This window comes from Medicago truncatula, chromosome 4, assembly GCF_003473485.1.
Source record: "Medicago truncatula cultivar Jemalong A17 chromosome 4, MtrunA17r5.0-ANR, whole genome shotgun sequence".
NCBI classification, from domain to species: Eukaryota; Viridiplantae; Streptophyta; class Magnoliopsida; order Fabales; family Fabaceae; genus Medicago; species Medicago truncatula.
The window spans coordinates 8,472,831-8,492,034 of NC_053045.1; the positions used below are offsets into that span (position 1 = coordinate 8,472,831).

General features: G+C 33.8%; 2 protein-coding genes across 10 annotated transcripts; one reads left to right on the forward strand and one right to left on the reverse strand.

The window, feature by feature from the left end:
* The first annotated feature begins 423 nt into the window (after positions 1 to 423).
* LOC11418936 (pentatricopeptide repeat-containing protein At1g09220, mitochondrial) lies at positions 424 to 9,878 on the forward strand. 9 transcript variants are annotated; one of them, XM_039833480.1, is made up of 7 exons: positions 424 to 2,174; positions 3,343 to 3,499; positions 4,270 to 4,340; positions 4,603 to 4,854; positions 5,956 to 6,453; positions 7,680 to 8,734; positions 8,882 to 9,878. In XM_039833480.1, the coding sequence occupies exon 1, from the start codon at positions 480 to 482 to the stop codon at positions 1,962 to 1,964; it is 1,485 nt and encodes a 494-aa protein (XP_039689414.1). In that variant the 5' UTR covers positions 424 to 479; the 3' UTR covers positions 1,965 to 2,174; positions 3,343 to 3,499; positions 4,270 to 4,340; positions 4,603 to 4,854; positions 5,956 to 6,453; positions 7,680 to 8,734; positions 8,882 to 9,878. The 9 variants fall into 9 exon arrangements, with proteins under 9 accessions (XP_039689414.1, XP_024636625.1, XP_039689415.1 ...); XM_024780857.2 differs by having other exon boundaries at positions 7,680 to 7,865; positions 8,552 to 9,878; XM_039833481.1 differs by having other exon boundaries at positions 7,680 to 7,865.
* A 5,014-nt stretch (positions 9,879 to 14,892) lies between these two features.
* LOC11423993 (uncharacterized) lies at positions 14,893 to 18,404 on the reverse strand. The gene is made up of 6 exons (XM_003605023.4): positions 17,983 to 18,404; positions 17,138 to 17,263; positions 16,597 to 16,666; positions 16,075 to 16,167; positions 15,832 to 15,945; positions 14,893 to 15,215 (listed from the first exon to the last, which is right to left on the reverse strand). The coding sequence occupies exons 1-6, from the start codon at positions 18,183 to 18,185 to the stop codon at positions 15,159 to 15,161; spliced, it is 663 nt and encodes a 220-aa protein (XP_003605071.1). The 5' UTR covers positions 18,186 to 18,404; the 3' UTR covers positions 14,893 to 15,158.
* Positions 18,405 to 19,204: the final 800 nt, after the last annotated feature.

Below are 19,204 nucleotides of genomic sequence, written 5' to 3' on the forward strand. Positions count from 1 at the left end.
GACGATTAAAAGAGTGATGATTAATCAATTACATATATAATATATCCCAAAAGGAGCGTCATCAATGTTATACTATATCCAAAAGGAACATTGTTAGTGCCATAGTAATAAAATGTTTTTTTCTTCTTACATTTTAAAGAAAAAAACAGAAATCAAAATAATATAAAAAAATAAAATTTATATTATATGATACTCTTCCGATACGTATCGGTTAAAATTTATATTATATGATACTCTTCCGAAACGTATTGGGAAGTATAGGATAATTATTTAAAAAATAAAATTTAATGATACGATACGTTTTCAATACGTATCGAAAAGTATCTGGGAGGTATCGGTACAAGATACGCAGGATACGGTGCAATTACCTACCCACAAAGTTCAGACTTTTTCAACTCAAACAACGCTGTGTTTGCTCAAAAACACAAAACAAAACATATATAGTTTCCAACAAAACATAACCTGTTTAACAACGAACAATGTCACATATGAAGTTTAATCGCCATGGTTCATCTTCTATTGCAAAATCAATAATATTTCACAAAACCATTCATCAAAATCCCAAACCAAAGCACCCACAACACTTCCTCTCCCTTCTTCTCAACAACCCTTCACCTCATTACCATTTTCTCCAACAACTTCACTCTCAAATCATCACTTCTTCACTCTTCCACCATTACCCTTTTCACAACAACCTTACTTCATTACTCCTTTTCAACAACCTTATACGTTCATATTCTCTCTCCCTTTTCCCTCATGAATCCCTTAAATTCTTCACACACACTCTCAACAACCTCACACACTCTCTTTCACTTGATTCATTCACATTGACCTTTTTAGCTCATGCTTGTGCAAATTTAGACACAACCCATTTTGGTTTTCACCTTCATTGTATTGTTTGTAAAATGGGTTTTGAAAATCATGTCTTTGTGCAAACTGGGTTGCTTCATATGTACTCAAATTGGGGTTTTTTGGTTGATGCAGCTCAGGTGTTCGGTGAAATGCCTGATAGAAATACGGTTACTTGGAATGTTTTTATTAGTGGTTTGATTAAATGGGGTCAGCTTGAATTCGCGAGGTCGGTTTTTGATAGAATGGTGGTTCGGAGTGTGGTGTCGTGGACTCTTGTGATTGATGGGTACACGAGGATGAATAAGCCTTTGAAAGCTTTGGCTTTGTTTAGGAAAATGATCGAGGTTGATGGGATAGAGCCTAATGAGGTTACCCTTTTGACTGTTTTTCCTGCTATTGCTCATCTTGGGAATGTTAAGATGTGTGAGTCGGTTCATGGATATGTGGAGAAGAGAGGGTTTAATGCGGTTGATATACGGATTGTGAATGCGTTGATTGATTTGTATGCTAAGTGTGGATGTATAGAGAGTGCGAGTGGATTGTTTTCGGAGATGCCTGACTGGAGGAGGAATTCAGTGTCTTGGAATTCGGTTATGTCTGGTTATGCTACATTTGGGATGGTGAGGGAGGCTGTGGATACTTTTGAAAAAATGGAAAAGGCTGGTGTGCGGCCGAATCATGTGGCATTCCTCAGTATTTTGAGTGCTTGTAGTCACAGTGGATTGGTTGAGGAGGGGCTCGAATTTTTTGGTAAAATGGTGAATGATTATGGACTTGTGCCGGATATCAAGCACTATGGCTGTGTGATAGATATGCTTGGGAGAGCAGGGAGGTTAGGAGAAGCTGAGAAGGTTGCTTTGGAGGTTCCCCATGAGGCCGCGAATGATGTTATTTGGAGGACGCTTCTTGGTGCTTGTAGCGTTCATGACAATGTTGAAATTGGTAAGAGGGTGACCAAGAAGATACTCGAGATGGAGAAGGGACATGGTGGTGATTATGTTCTAATGTCCAATATTTTTGCTAGTGTTGGGAGATTCAAAGATGTTGAGAGGTTAAGGGAAATGATAGATAAAAGAAATGTCTTTAAACTTCCGGGCTACAGTATAGTCTAAATTTCATGTGATATGTACAATACAATCATATAGGTGATAACATTTGAAACCGATAGATCATTGTTCTGTCTTTCTTGCTTGGAGAGAGGTGGTAATGAACATAGCAGAAGTACCTTGTAAGGGTCACTAACCACTAGGCCAAACGTCTCTTGGCGGGTCATTGCTCTTTTGCTTCAGATATTCTGAACTAGCTCAAGTCTTCAAATTGAAGTAATATTTACTGCCAATTACTTTTTCCTTTAATTGATACTGTGTCCCGATGCATATAATCTATAAAATATCATTTGAATTGATATAAAATATGTTTTGATCCGAAGCATCAAGTTCGGTTGAAGAAAAATTGTAATCGAACTTCTAGAAGCAGAAAAACCTTATTTTTTATTAAGAAAAACCTTATATTTTGCTGTAAAGTTCCATACATATCTTTAGCAAAAGCTTCATAAGTTGTTCTGATAGACTATGCACAAGCTTTGTTTGAACTGTTTATATAAGCTATCCTGAAGAGCATATCAAAATAAGCTCGAACTTATAGTTTCTATAAATTTTATAAGCTATGTCACAAGATCTTATTGCCTCAGTTAAGTTAAAGTGGGATTTTCTTAACACTCTTAACATGTCTTTTTTATGTCTTAATTTGCAGTTTGGGAAAGATAAGATCACCTTTATCATCAGTTCATGAATATTGTAAAAACTTTTTATGATTCCAAGTATTAAACGGACCAGCAAAGTGGTGTTAGGGAAACCATAGGGGACTTGTTTGGATCACAGTTTCTAAAATAATTTTTGTTTATGAATCACAAGAAATAGTGAACTATGTGAACATAACCTCCCATGTGAACTCTTGAAAGCTTTCGGTTCAGTTTAATGATGTCGTAGGCTTGGTTTTGTTACCAGTGTTGCAAAATGTGTATTAGTTTTGTTGTTGGATTGTTTAACTACTATGACTGTCATTTGGACTATGCATAAATTATTTGCGCATATTTTGCTGTAAAAGTCTAGATTGTTTGAGATAGAGACATATATGTTTTGATTTTCTTTTTAACATTTTCTTTGGTGTCCTTTCTTGTCATGAGGCCATTTATGCTCTTAATTTCTGCTATTACTTATCTGTCATGTGTCCAACTTCTTAGTAATCACTTCTACTATTTCACTTGTGTTATATTCATTGTATGAGTTGGTATTTGCATGATTATGCAGCATCCTTTATCTCTTTTTATTTCTTATAATCAGTGGTGATTTTATGGGATTATGAAAGATTCACATTGCAATCTTTCTCAATTCTCATGATTACATTTGTATGTTAATGTTGCAATTGAGGTGGATTCTTAACCTTAACGATACTATCAAAAACTTTATCTTGCTCCTTTTCACTTTTCAGTGTTCACGACCTAGTCATTGTTCTTGTTGATCTCAATTCCCGTTTACCATGACCAAGCTGCTAATTTGTGGCAGAGCTGAGAAATGTGTAAATGGCTTCTTCTGGTTTTCAAGCTGATGTAAAAGCTTTGCAGAAGGTTTTGTCCGCTAGGCATTTGGTGAGTCCAAGAATCTCAACACTTTTACAGAAAAAATTACTATTTACATTTCAAACATTTTCCAGTCCATATAACAATCTTCAATTTCCTGGTATCTATTGTGTCTGGAAGTTTCTCTTTGTTGATTACTAGATAGTAGGACCTGTTATCACCTCAATACAGGCCTTGGTATTTAACACGAATATAATAATAGTACTGTTAGTGCTCCATCTTACTCATTTCATAGTACCTTTCAACTGGTTAATCCTTCCTAATCCTAATACAACATTTGGTACCTGTCAGTGTTTTCGTTGTTTTTTGAAAAATTACAATATATTGTCTTTATGAAGTAGTTAATGTGCATTTTAAGATTCATGAGTTATTGAAAATAGAATGTTTTTATTACTGTTGAATGAGAGAAAACAAAGGCATAGTGTTGTAAAACTGTGTTTCAACAGCACATCAGAGTCTATTTTAAGATTATTCATGAATTATTGAATATTAAATGTTTTTATAATAAGCTTATATAATAAATATAAAGATCCTACTATATTTTTAACAATTAGAATGATGTGCTGGATTTTGATGATACTAAATGCATCAGGTATTAAAGTTTCTAGTCTTTTAGCAATCACCTTATTATGTTGGATGGCCATGGTTATAAACTGATGTTGGATTCATAATATATTGTTCGGTACCATCTATTGCTCTCTTATATTTACTTTACTGTGACAAAAAATGGAAGCTTCTGATAGAATTAACATCATATCGTCTTTTGATTCTGAAAGCAGACATATCAAAATCAACACAACAAGCAAATAAGCTGCCGTTGCAGTGGTCCAGTTGCTTTCAAAGACATCAGGTGAAGTTTATTAAATTAATGCTATGCTTGAAGTATTTGACTCTTCAAATTTTGTTTGACAAACACTCGTGTTGTCAAATTACCGCCATGGTGTTATGGCATAGATGATTCTTTGCAAGCTGACATAGGCTGCAATGTCCATAATATACGTCATGTTTCTGTCATAGACTGCAAAACCATGTTATATGGCAGATTTTTGGCTAGCCAGCGTAATCCGTCGTTGATAACATTACTAACATCACTAAAACATGACTTATTGCAGGATGCTGTTACTGCCCTATATGATACAAAAGCAGAGAGATATATGCACTGGAAGTCTTCCTTTTGACATACCTAATTGTCATTTGATATTAAGATAAACTTTTAACTTACCGTGAATAATGAAGAAAAGTATGGGTGTGGAATATAGGATGAATGTGGTGCTATCCCTTCTTTTTTGTGCAATCCCTCTAAAGTTTTTGAGTTATGAAGAAGTGAAAGTGAAGATAATCAAGCAACCTGGAGGCGTATTTAGGTGGACATTTTATTTATTTATTTAAGAAAGATGAGGATGAAGATGTTCATATTGTTTATGAATTTCTTGATTTTTAGAAAATAAAGTTATTAATAAAATTATTATTTCAGCATTTTTTTTAATAAAGAAATTAAAAAGAGGATTAAGCCTTGCACATTTTGATATATAAAGGACTTAAACATAAAAAAGAAGTTAAAGGACAGATGCGTTGCAACTAAATAAGATAAAAAGATATAATGTAATTTTGATGACAGTGGTGGAAAGCTTACTATACAAGGATAATGGGTTCATATTCTCAAGGATAATGTGTTCATATAGAAATTTAATAATGGAAAAAATAGTAATTACAATTCAAACTTAGTTCACTTCACGGGATTTCGTTGAAATGTATTTCCTAACCTGTGTTGCAAAACTATACTCTTACTATAGAAGTAACACATCAAGTGTATATACAAAATGTTATCAAATACAATGAATTTTATTTCTTTTTTGACAAATACATTTCTAAAAATTAAATAGGCAAATGAGTACAATCAATGAGTAGGCTACTCGTCAAAAATTTGTGAACTAATTGAAGAAAAAAAAACACGTGTTTTGGAAAATGAATTTATAACCTCTTTTCTACTTTCTAAGGCATTATTATCAACTATATTAAGACATACATGCCCTTATAAGTTATTATTATCATCTATATTAAGGCATACATGCCTTTATAAGTCATTATTATCAGCTATATTAAGACATATATGTCCTTATAAGCCATTATTATCGACTATATTAAGACATACATGCATTTATAAGTCATTATTATTGACTATATTAAGACATACATGCCCTTTATAAGTCATTATTATTTGCTATATTAAAACATCACTTCCTCACTCTTCCACCATTACCCTCAAGTCTCAATAACCTCCCACACTCTTTCACTTGATTCATTCACATTGATCTTTTTAGCTCATGCTTGTGCAAATTTAAACACAACCCAATTTGGTTTTCACCTTCATTGTATTGTTTTTAAAATGGGTTTTGAGAATCATATCTTTGTGCAAACTGGGTTGCTTCATATGTACTCAAATTGGGGTTTTTTGGTTGATGCAGCTCAGGTGTTCGGTGAAATGCCGGAGAGAAATACGGTTATGTCTGGTTATTCTATATTTGGGATGGTGAGGGAGGCTGTGGATACTTTTGAAAAATGGAAAAGGCTGGTGTGCGGCCAAATCAGGTGGAATTCCTCAGTATTTTGAGTGCTTGTAGTCACCGTGGATTGGTCGAGGAGGGGCTTGAGTTTTTCGGTAAAATGGTGAATGATTATGGACTTGTGGCGGATGTCAAGCACCATGATTGTGTGATAGATATGCTTGGGAGAGTAGGGAGGTTAGAAGAAGCTGAGAAGGTTGCTTTGCAGGTTCCCCGTGAAGTCGCGAATGATGTTATTTGGCGGACGCTTCTTGGTGCTTGTAGCGTTCATGACAATGTTGAAGTAATGAACATAAATGTATCTTGTAAGGGTCACTCACCACCATTTCAAAGATCTATTGGCAGGTCATCGCTCTTTTGCATCAGATCTTCTGAACTAGCTCAAGTCATCAAATTGAAGTAATATTTACTGCCAATTACTGTCTTTTAATTGATCCTGTGTTCTGATGCATATAAGAATCTTTAAAATATCATTTGAATTGATATAAAATATGTTTTGATCCGAAGCATCAAGTTTGATTGAAGAAAAATTATAATCGAACTTCTGGAAGCAAAAAAACCTTATATTTTTTTTTTACTAAGAAAAACCTTATATTTTGTTGTAAAGTTCCATACGTCAAACCATCCTTAGCAAAAGCTTCATAAATTGTTCTGATAAACTATGCATAAGCTTTGTTTTAACTGTTTCTATAAGTTATCCGGAAGTGCATATCAAAATAAGTTGGAACTTACAGCTTTTATAAATATCATTAGCTATTTGAGTAAGCTCTGATACAAGATCTTATTGCCTCAGATAAGTTAAAACGGGATTTTCTAGACACTCTTAATATGTCTCTTTTATGTCTGAATTTGCAGTTTGGGAAAGATAAGGCCATCTTTATCATCTGTTCATGAATATTGTAAAAACTTTTTATGATTCCAAGTATTAAACGGACCAACAAAGTGGTGGTAGGGAAACCATAGGGGACTTGTTTGGATCACAGTTTCTAAAATAATTTTTGTTTATGAATCACAAGAAATAGTAAACTATGTGAACATAACCTACCATGTGAACTCTTGAAAGCTTTTGGTTCAATTTAATGATGTCGTAGGCTTGGTTTTGTTACCAGTGTTGCAAAATTTGCATTAGTTTTGTTGGTGGAGAGTTTAACTACTATGTCATTTGGATTTTGGACTATGCAAAAACTATTTGCGCATATTTTTTTCGTAAAAGTCAAGATTGTTTGATAGAGACATAAATGTTTTGATCTGCTTTGTAACATTTTATTTGGTGTGCTTTCTTGTCATGAGGCCATTTGTGCTCTTAATTTCTGCTACTACTTATCTGTCATGTGTCCAACTTTCATCCTCCCACTTATTGTTTCTTCTTAGTAATCACTTCTACTATTTCACTTGTGTTGTATTCATTGTATGAGTTGGTATTTGCATCATTATGCAGCATCCTTTATCTCTTTTTATTTCTTATAGTCAGTGGTGATTTTATGGCATTATGAAAGATTCACATTGCAATCTTTCTCAATTCTCATGATTACATTTGTATGGTAATGTTGCAATAGAGGTGGATTCTTAACCTTAACGATACTATCAGTATCAAACACCTTATCTTGCTCCTTTTCACTTTTCAGTGTTCACGACCTAGTTCTTCATTGTTCTCGTTGATCTCAATTCCCGTTTACCACGACCAAGCAGCAAGCTAATTTATGGCAGAGCTGAGAAATGTGTAAATGGCTTCTTCTAGTTTTCAAGCTGATGTAAAAGCTTTGCAGAAGGTTTTGTCCGCTACTGCAAACCTTTTCAAGACTGCTAAGCACGTGAGAAACTTATTCCATCTAACTATCTTTAATTTCCTGGTATCTATTGTGTCTGGAAGTTTCTCTTTGTTGGTTACTAGATAGTAGGACCTGTTATCACCTCAATACAGGCCGGTATTTAACACTAATAGAGTAATAGTATTGTCAGTGCTCCATCTTACTCATTTCTTGGTACCTTTCAACGGGGTAATCCTTCCTAATCCTAATACAACATTTCAGTGCGTTCTTGTTTCTCATTTCTTGGTACCTGTCAGTGTTTTCGTTGTTTTTGTTTTTAAATTGCAATATATTGTCTATTTGAATTAGTTAATGTGTGCATTTTAAGATTCATGAAATATTGAATATACAATGCTTTTATTACTGTTGAATGAGAGAAAACAAAGGCATATGTTGTAAAACTGTGTCTCAACTACACATCAGAGTCGGTTTTATATAGGCTCTATGTAATTATTACCGAATAAATATAGGAGATATTATTCCTCTTTACATGCATCAGTTATTAAAGTTTCTAGTCTTTTAGCAATCACCTTATTATGTTGGGATAGTCATGGTTACAAACTGTGATGTTGGATTCATAATATATTGTTCAGTACCATCTATTGCTCTCTTATATTTACTTTACTGTGACAAAAAATGGAAGCTTCCGATAGAATTAACATCATGTCATTTTTTGATTCTGAAAGCAGACATATCAAAATCAACATAACAAGCAAATGAGCGCTTGCAATGGTTCAGTTGCTTTCAAAGACATCAGATGAAGTTTATTGAATTAATGCTATGCTTGAAGCATTTGACTCTTCAAATTTTTTTTGACAAACACTCATGCCGTCAAAATTACCACCATGGTGTTATGGCATGGAAGATTCTTTGTAAGCCGACATAGGCCGCAATGTATATAATATATGTCATGTTTCTGCCATAGGCTGTAAAGCCATGTTCTATGCAGATTTTTGGCTAGCCACCGTAATCTGTCATTGGTAACATTACTAACACGACTAAAACATGATTTATTGCAGGATGCTGTTACTCTCCTGTATGATCCAAAAGCAGAGAGATATATGCACTTGAAGTCTTCCTTTTGACATACCTAATTGTCATTTGATATTAAGATAAACTTTTAACTTGTGTGAGTAGTGAAGAATGTTATTAAAAAGATGGTACTAAAAATTAAATAGGCAAATGAGTAGCCATGAGTAATTGAAGAATAAAAACGTGTTTTGGAAAATGAATCTATAACTTCTTTTCTAATTTCTAGTAAAAGACCAACACCATTTCCCACTTCAATCATTCTTAGCTCCACATAATTAGGAAGAGAGGTGGTGAGTATTACTTCTTTATAGCAACCACTCGGTTTTCACTATGTAATTTTTCATTCCCCCACTTTACTTATACTATACATTTAATTTTGGATAAAAATAGGAAACTCAAGAAGAATTTAGGTGTCGTGTATCTCATTGTTTGTGCATTTTTGAATGATTTTGCGGTAAACATTGAAATGCTTATCATCGGCCGCCTATTGCTTGGGGTTGGTGTAGGATGTCTGATACCTTGAAAATAGTAAGTTGGCATTGCCTCAACTTCGTAGGGATATGCTACTTTCAATATCTTTCCAAATATAAAACTTGATTGTATAAATAAAAAAGAAATCATTTTAAGATTTTAACTAAAAAAGTAAAGTTCAATAAAAATTAAAAGAATAAATTTTGGTTAAGACCTTTGCTTTACTTGTTATCTTGGCCATTTTGTTATGTTTTTAAGACCCTTTTACTACTATTTGTTTGTTTTCCATTTGTAGGAATGTGCATGGAGCCAAGTGAAGGTTTTGTGATCCAATAGTGATGCTTTCAAGCCATACAAGTCATACCAAGCGGAAATAATCTGAACTAATATTTATTGCCAATTACTAATCATGTGTCCCGGTATTTGAATTGATCTAAAATATGTTTTGATCCGAAGCATCAGGTTTGATTGAATAAGAAGTATAATTGATTTTCTGGAAGCAGAAAAACCTTATATTTTGTTGTAAAGTTCCATACAACAAACCATCTTTAACAAAAGCAAATCTAGGTCCACCATTTTAGACTCTCCAACTTCAAACCATCATATCAAAGAAATACATAGTCTATATTCAACGGCTCAAAAGGCGTCACTTTAATACTACTAGATTGGTAACTATTTATATGAAAATTCTGTCATAATAAGAAAACATCGATGTCAACTCCCTCTAAGATCAAGTATAGTTTTCACATATTGAGCATCAATCTTAAGATGAAAGTTGCACTAAGATTCAAACAGATTCATAATTCTCTACAACAACACTAGCCCTTCTCGGATGATTTAAGATTGTGCAATCATAATCTTTCAAGAGCTTCATCCACATTCTTTCTCTAAAATGTAAATCTCGTTGTTGAAGAGTATACCTATCATCAGTATAAATCTCACAAGCCTCTCCATATAATACCTCCATATTTATGAGCAAAAATCATTACTACCACATTCAAATCATGTGTAGAATAGTTTGGATCATACCTTTCTTTACTCTTGGAATAAACAAGAATGTCATCAATGAACAATATCACAAATTGATCTAAGAAATATTTTTCCATAAAAGATGTTCGATCATTTGTAAGCCTAAAAGGCATAACCAGAATTTCATAGTTAGGGTAATAGTAGAGCTCTAATGGCAAACTTGGTACTTTTTAAGCTTATTTCAGGGGTGACAGTGAATTTCTATAAAAATTATTCTTGTTGTAGTTAATGTGTTTGAGTCATGGTTGGTGAAAGCAGCAGTGATTTTAAATTGTAAAACTGGGCATATCTCTTTTGTGTATATGGGTCTTCTGATTGGAGTGAATCATCATCGTCTCTCTTTTTGGCAATAACTAGACAAGATTCGAAAAAGATTATCTGTTTGGAAGAGTAAGAACCTATATACGGTTTGTCGAGTTGTGCTTAGTATATACGGTTTATTAAATATGTCTTATTAGGAGTCATGTGGTTTGGGGGTTAGGAGGATTAAGGATTTGAATTTAGCTTTGATAGGGAAGTGTTGTTGGAGACTGTTTGCGGATCAGTGGTTTAAGGTGACGAGATCAAAGTATGCGATAGATGGAGGTCGGGTAAAAAGAAGGGGTAGAAAAGCGCTTATGAGGGTGTAGGCGATGGTGGTGAGGGTTTGTTTAATCAAGGGTTGAGTCGTAGTGTCGATAACAGTGAAAATACATATTTTTGGAATGGCCCTTGGATAGATGTGGTTATGTTGCGGTCTCGATTTGGTCATTTAAGTAGGGATCCTTATGATATGTGGAGGTAAGGGTGGGGGCTGACGAGCAAGGGTGGAGAAAAAGATTGTTGGCCTTAGAGGAGGAGCAGTGGGTGGAGTGTGTTATGTAACAGCCCGATTTTCGTTAGATTTATTTTTAATTGTTTATTTGTGCTTGTGTGTGATTAATTATCATTGGGTGCATTTTCATGGGTTTTCGTGCTAGACGGGTAAAATTAGTAATTTTTGGTGAGGATTATTTTTAGTGTTTTAGCAAGAACCATTATTTTACTAAGTTACCAGTGAGATAATTAGTTGTGAACCGTTAAGTGATCGTTGTTAGTATTTTACCATTAAGAGTGTAGAAACATTTTAGAATTTTGTTTGAGTGGGTTAAGTCCACTAAGGCATTAGGGTTAGGCCCATTAGAGGAATAACCTATATAAGCTTTGTCTTAAGAGAAAATATCATTCATTTTTCATTACATAAGATATTTTGAGAGAGGTAGAGAGAGAAAGTGCAAGAGAAGAGGAAAAGGGTTAGAGGAGAAGAAGCTTGAAGATTCAAGAAGTGGTAGAGATCCTAGGAGCTAAAGTGAAGTTTGGGCAAGGAATTTGTGCTAACTAAGGTAAGGGGGTTAGAATTCAATCATAATCATTTAGTGTAATTTTTCATTTGTTGTATGATTAAGTGCTTAATTGAGTAAGTGAGTAATTGTTCATAGTTGTTAAAATCCGTGCTCTAATTATGATGATATGTTTGAATACATGAAATTGGTGATAATTGAATTGTTGTTGGTGAAATTGCATGTTCAAGTATGTGAAAGTGTTATATGTTGAATTATGCTCTAAATGTTGAATTGTGCTATGTTGTTGTTGAATTATGATGAGAATCATGTTTAATTGATTTTGTTGTTGCTAAGTGATATTGTTGTTGATGATTCATGGCTTGAGTGTTCATAAATCATGATTTGATGATGAGAAATGAGTTGTTGTTGTTGGTTTTGTAAAATGGGTTGAATTGGTGAATTATGTTTAAATGTCATTTGTTTTGATGTTTGTTGTGTTCTTGTGAACCTTTTTAGTTGTATTGACCTATCTGGAAACACATTTGGGCATTGGGAGATCAAAATCGGGGATTTTGGATGAAAAGGGGTTGAAACCCGTAATATTTTCTATAGAACTATGACTGTTCGCTTAAGCGAACCAGCATAGCAAGTTCTGGGACCCGGCCGCTTAAGCGAACCGGTAAGCGACTAGTAAGCGTACATTACCGGTAGCTACTGGAACTTGTTCGCTTAAGCGAACCAGGTGGTCGCTTACGCGAACCTGCCCAGTTTCAGCAACTTTGATTTTTCGTTTCAGGCTTTAGTGGACCAATCCGAGTTTTGTAAAATGATTCTTTCAACTTATTTAACTATTGTTTATACTCCTAAACCTATTGGAACATGTTTTACTCATTCAAATTTGAGATTTTCCATTTTGGGTTGAAACTTGGATTTTTAGGAAATTCGGATTTTTGTCGAAACGAACTTTTGCAAACTAATTGAGATTACAAGTTTAACCTACAGTTCATATAGACTTAGGTGAGACTTGTAAAGTTGGTCAAATATCTTAATCATGTTAAACTTGATATTTCGGGTGGGAATGTGGAAAATGTGAATTTGGGTTTTCTCATACAAACTTAAACTATACTTTGAACTAATGTCTAATAGTTTGTAAGTGGCTTAAGATCATGATTACATGATTGATTAATATTGAGTTGTGAGTTTTCAAACTTGAATAGGTTACTTTATTTTGGGAATTATCAATGTTGGCCGTTTGCCACTTGATATGGACTTTGTCGAATTTAACTTTCTAAAGTCGATTAACTTATAAGTCTTTGATGAATAGCTTTGATTGTTTAAATGAAGTTATGTGAGTAACTTGTTAAGTGTTGGATATGATGTTCATTATAATATTTTGTATTTCATCTTTATTTGAAATGTGAAAATTCATGTATTGATATTGAATGATGATGGTGAAATGTTGGTGAGTGCATATATGACATGTGATGATGGATTGTTGGTGAATGCATATATGCCAAGTATTTGGTGAGATTGTGGTGAATGGTTTGTGTGAACATATGCATTGTTGTCGAGTCATATGTTCATGCATTCATGACTGATGGTGACGGATTTTATATCCAATTGAGGTGATTATGATGTTCTGTTGGCATCATGGGGTGACGGCCTAGACGTTGGTGACGACGGTACCGCATGCATTTATGTGTCGTGTTTAGGGACATATCATATTGTTGCGTGAGTCCAAAATGTGAAATAATTGACATACTTGTGGATGTGAGTGATTGGTTGTGATATTTGGATTTATCATTATGAATTATTATTGAGAATTGAACATTCATGTTAATTATTTGGAACTTGAAATGATTCATTTATGTTCATATTTATTTTATTGATTATGATTGATGTAATGATTACCTCCAGTGGTTTTGACCGCCTACCTGTCTGTATGGATGGGTAGACGTTGTGCAGGAGTAGTTGATTCAGTGAGTTGCTTGATGCCTGGTCGGATATCGGGAGCTATCTCCGGTATCGGTTTCATAGAGTCTAGGATAGGCTCTGATCTAGGTGTCTGTTTATGATTATCTCGATTATCTGTTTTGGATTTATTCATGATGGAGATTTACCCATTTGTCGGGAATTAGAGAACTTTTATGTTGATGTATTTTTGATATCATGGCATGTATGCTTTGAAACATATGGTTTATATTCGCTGCGACTGTTGAGATTTTTTTTTTATACGTGTTTCTTGTTTTGGATTTTGTATTATGACGTAGCGTCTATTTCTTGAATATATGCTTTATTCGCGTGTTTTATCGCTTTAATAGAAATAGAGTGTTACATGTTACGTTATTGTTTTGTAGGATATCGTTTTACACAAATGGGTTTGAAAGCATGACATTGTAGTCGTAGAGGGTTATTCAGTCAAAGGAACTTATCAAATTCTCTCTTAACTATCAGTTTGGTAATGGTATGTATTTCAATGTTATTTGAAACAAAGCGGTGCCACTTTAAGGGATGTTATGTGCTTAGAGAGTTACTAGCAAGTGAATTCAAACTCAGCACAATTTGATTCGCCAGGGGGTGGTTATATCATGTTCGTTGCTGTGTTCGGAAGGCTGTGGGAAAGAGGAAATGATCAAGCCTCTCATCTTGGAATATGACTTTTTTAGTCAAGTTTGGCATCTTGTTCTTAGCTGCTTTGAGATTTCTACCGTTCTTCCATATGATATTGGTTCTCTTGCATTACAGTTCAGAGGTGCGCATATGTTCAAGAAGGATATCCACGTATGTCATCACGTATTTTGATTGGCAAGTATCTGGATCATATGAAAGGAACGCAACAACATAATTTTTAGAAATAAGCATATGATTTTGGATCGGCTGCTTGAGTGCATTAAGCTTCATTTATGGTGGTGGTTAAAGAACTTAAACTCGGGTATTTGTTGTGATTTTTACTCACAGTGGTCCAAACATTCTCTTTGTATTGGCTTTACCACAATGTAGTGGTAGCTCTTTGTTATGTTTCGGTTACGTCTTGTGCTTTTTAGGGGTCTTTTTTTTTTTTTTTTGTGGTGTCTGGGATTCGAATCCCAGACTTTGCATATATTATGCATTATCTTTACGAACTAAGTTAAGCTCACGAGGACCTTTTTAGGGATCTTTAAATATATTGCTTTCTGCTTCTTAAAAAAAATTCATAATTTGAGACTTGAGGAGACTACACGAAATCTTAGTTTCAAACTCCATTACATTCATTGTTAAAGAAAATACCATCTTCTTTGGTATAGTTAATTAAGTAGGGCCACAAATAAAAGTTAGAGATGGTTTGAACAATATCTTCATATCATTCCTTCCTGGTTGTGTGAGCTTTGTTGTCTAATAAAAAGGTATTGCAGGTTACAATTCACTAACAACAATGTTTTAATTGGTTATACTAGTTGCTTATATGGATCTTGCATAAGTTTATTCATATAGTAGTATCTTGAGATGCCCATCCTTTCTTCTCTAACTCTTGTCGCAATGCCTGTCAATAAACAAGATGTATTTTTGTAAGATAATTTTGTAATCAAGGACTCTTTCTCCATAGCATATAGAACATGTCAACTATTATTTAGAGATTAATTAATAGAATTCAATTAGTATACTCTGTCGGTGTCTAATTATTTTATACCGACAGAGCATACTAATTAAACTCTAATCAATATGCAACGACGTTGTAAAACTGTTTTTACACATGTATTTGATCAAAACACAATATAACCCTTTGTTATGTTGATCTATAAAATATCTGCTTAAATATGTATAAAGTGAGATTTGATTAAATGTACATGTAAAAAAGGTTTACACTGACGGTGCATACAAACTAAATTATTGTTTTTTAAACAAATTTGTTATTTTGAAGTAAGTGATTAGCATTGAAAAAACGTTTATTGGGACTCAAATTTTTAGTTAATCACATAAAACAATGAATCTGTTACCTCTTATTATGTTTCAGTTGTAAACATATTCTACCATCAATAGAAGTTTGTTTCTACAAATAAATTGTACTTTGGTTGTACTAGTTTCTAACAGAATCACCCTATCTAACATAACAATGAAGAAAGCAGTAGAGAAAATGCATATGAGTGATGGAGTTTTACCTTTATTCTTTTTCTATTCACATCAAAATCAAAGTTTCCCAACCTTGACGCAGATCGATACTCCACGATTGAGCCCTTACCTGGTGGGAACCAAAACTCAACATCGTCTACAAACTGTTTACATGGCAATGTGCGGAGGGAGCGATTAGAGCATGTTCTTCGAATCATATAAATGTATTAAATGAATATCAATATGATGATTTTATTTCATGATTTCAGTAGATGTAATTCACACATACATACCCCCAAGATTGAGCTTCGATACTCAACTCGAACATAGTCTTCTTTCCTTTCAACTATTTTTGGTGTAAATTTGTCTGGTCTTGTTAATTCTATCTGTCAAATCATCAACAACTCATTTTCAGCTTCACTTCAATGATTTGAGAAGTGCAAATAACATGTATCATAGCCCAAATAGAATAGTTTCGAGTGAATCCCAAAATTATTCCAAAATTGTAAATTGTTGATTACAGTCTACTCGTTACTTTCTGTGACAAGTCCATAAAATTGGATGCTTCTACAAAAATTATGTTTGAATGTCAAATTAGTTATCAATTCTCATAGTTATTAACTATGAGTAGACTCAAAATGCTACTTAGAGCATAACATAGCATTTGACTAAAATGACTAAAATTCTCATAGTTAATTCTTAGGGACAAACATGACAACATCCGACAATTATAAGGACCAAAATGAGGTTTCACTTGGAATCCGTGGTTTCAATTAGATTTATTACCGCCATTGAAAAAAAAAAAAATTTATTACCACTTCTATTAGTTCCTCCACTGCCTCTTCTCTGCTCACTGGACTTTTCCTGCCTTCAGGATTATAGTTCCTGTATAATAATTAAAGAATTTAAGTAAGTGACACAACTATTGTTCAATATTATTCAAATTTTGGTGGGACTATATATACTTACTTGAAGTACCAAGTTAATGAAAAGTTAAAATAATAAATATATAAATAAACAAACAAAACATTGCACTACTTCCAAATTCCATAGTGCAGAATTGAAGTCAACATTGGTTGGTTCAAAACGTGTTAAATTATTTTAAGTGAATTATTGCAACGTGATTCACACATATATGTTATAGGTTCTTTTTGGACTAAACCCCAGATTAATTTAATCTTATTTCCTTAATCTGATTTAGCAGACCCGCCTCAAAATCTTATTTTAACAAGTTATTACTAATGCAAAAATAAACATCATGCTAAGCCTGAAATGAAAAACAGAAATTGTAGATAATTCATATAGTTTCAGAAAACTAAGGCTAAAATCCGCTGAAGAAAAAGAAGGAAACTTTACCAAGGAGGAGCATAATGGGTGAGATCATTGACATTCTCAGAGGTTGATACACAATTCTTAGTTGCTGGACACAGAGCCAATGCTGATGAGTTTTTCTGAACTCCAAGATATTCAGGCTTCTTCCCACTGTATCGAAACACATAGCAAAACAACTTAATTAAGCCCTTATAATAACCATAGTATATCACATAAAATCTGTTACCATAATTCAACAAGGAATAAAGTAAACTCAAAGCACAATATAATATAGCTTTTTTTTTTTTTCTTTCTAAAAGCTATATTATCCAATATCCTATAATTTTTATTGAGTTTTCGTAGGTTTCTTCCCTCGGAGGTAATCATGTTCCAAATACTTTTATAGACTAAATACAGACCCTTCTCCCGACAACAACCAACTGACCACGGCTTATCCAATCAAATGGAGTTGGCTACATGGATCAAACGACACCATAATGTTTTATCATATACTATATTTCTATCTAACTCATTAACTATGAAGCACAGATCCGGACACAGACACTGACATGCTGACACCGCCAATAATGAGAAAATCATATAATTCAGTGTAATTATATGTTTTGGTGTCGTGTCAGACACGCCTAATCCAAGAAGTGTCCTTGCTTCATAGCTCATTAATCTCTACATCTTTCTAAGTCTTACTCTCCTATGGGTGATGTGACTACCCTCCATCTAATTAATCTACTTTTGTTACAACAGAATCTAGAGGTATTCTGTCCACATGTTCAAACCACCTTAGTCTAATTTCCATAGTATTTTCTACTATAATATCAAATATTAGATGAAAAACAAAATATGATATTTACATTAAAAAAGTAACATGGTACCTGAAATTGAAGATGGCACCAATCGTTGCTATTTCACTGCTCCTCAATATGAGTTGTCTTCGATTGATTTGGTTGGTGTTGTTGTCCTCCTCCTCCTGTTTCATGTGAAGAATGCGAGGAAGAAAGGAAACATTGTTGTTGTTGGGTCGTGTGGAGTGAAACTTGAGGTTGCAGAATGTGGTTGAAGATGATGTTGATGCCATTGGTACTTGAATTGAAGTTGAGTTGAGAGTATCTTATATAGGAATAAGAACGATGAAAATCCAAAACCTGACCCACCCAAAACTATAATAATATAAGAATGAATGAAACGTGTGAAATGAATGGGTTGGAGTGGGACGGTCGGTGATGTTCTATGGTTTTCCACAGTCCATTTTCTTTTGACTAAATAATCCTCATTTCATTTGATTTTCTTGAATGGCCAAATATCATCATTTTAGAGGAAGGGCAAATATATATTAAGGGATAAAGTTTCTTCTTCTTTTCCTTAAAGATAATTTTGTCATCCTAAGATGTAACAAAAATTAAAATGATGTAACTATAAAAAACGAAAAACAAACAATAATAGAAATATCATGTATCCCATACATATCGGTGTCCCCCGACGTATCCCTCGTAATGTGGAGGTGTAGGTTAGTGTGGTGGTTGGTGGTGGTTATAGTGGTGTGGTTTTGGATGGGGTGGCCGTGGATAATGGTGGTGATGCTCGTGGTGATTTTATCTGTGCTTAATTGTGCTCAGCGGCAGAAAAGAGGCAAGATGTGGTTGCACAGATTTTAGATAGGTTTGATGGTTATTTTATAGGGCGTTTAGAGTTTAATTTTGGGAGATGACTTTATAGTTTTGGTTTTGGTGTTTAGTTTTTATTGGTTTCGGAGACTCTTAGTGGATGGTGTTTTTGGTTTGTTTGTAGACGTTTGTATTTAATGTATGAGTGTTTGTTTGAGTATTGCGTGCTAGCTAGGATTCTTTGTGTTTTTGATTAAATTTCATTTAAAAAAAATCCTTCATAATGTATTGGATTTTATTTTTTTTATTCTAAAAAAATGTAGCACTCAAATATTAAGTGAAATCCTTAAAAAAATGAGTAAATAGGCAATTACCCTCCTGAAATTGTAAGTTTCGTCAATTATCCCTGCTGAAATTTTACAACGTTAATCAATTTACTCCATCCGTCAAATTTTTCTGTTAGTGAACATGACGTTTTGTAAACACCGCCCTG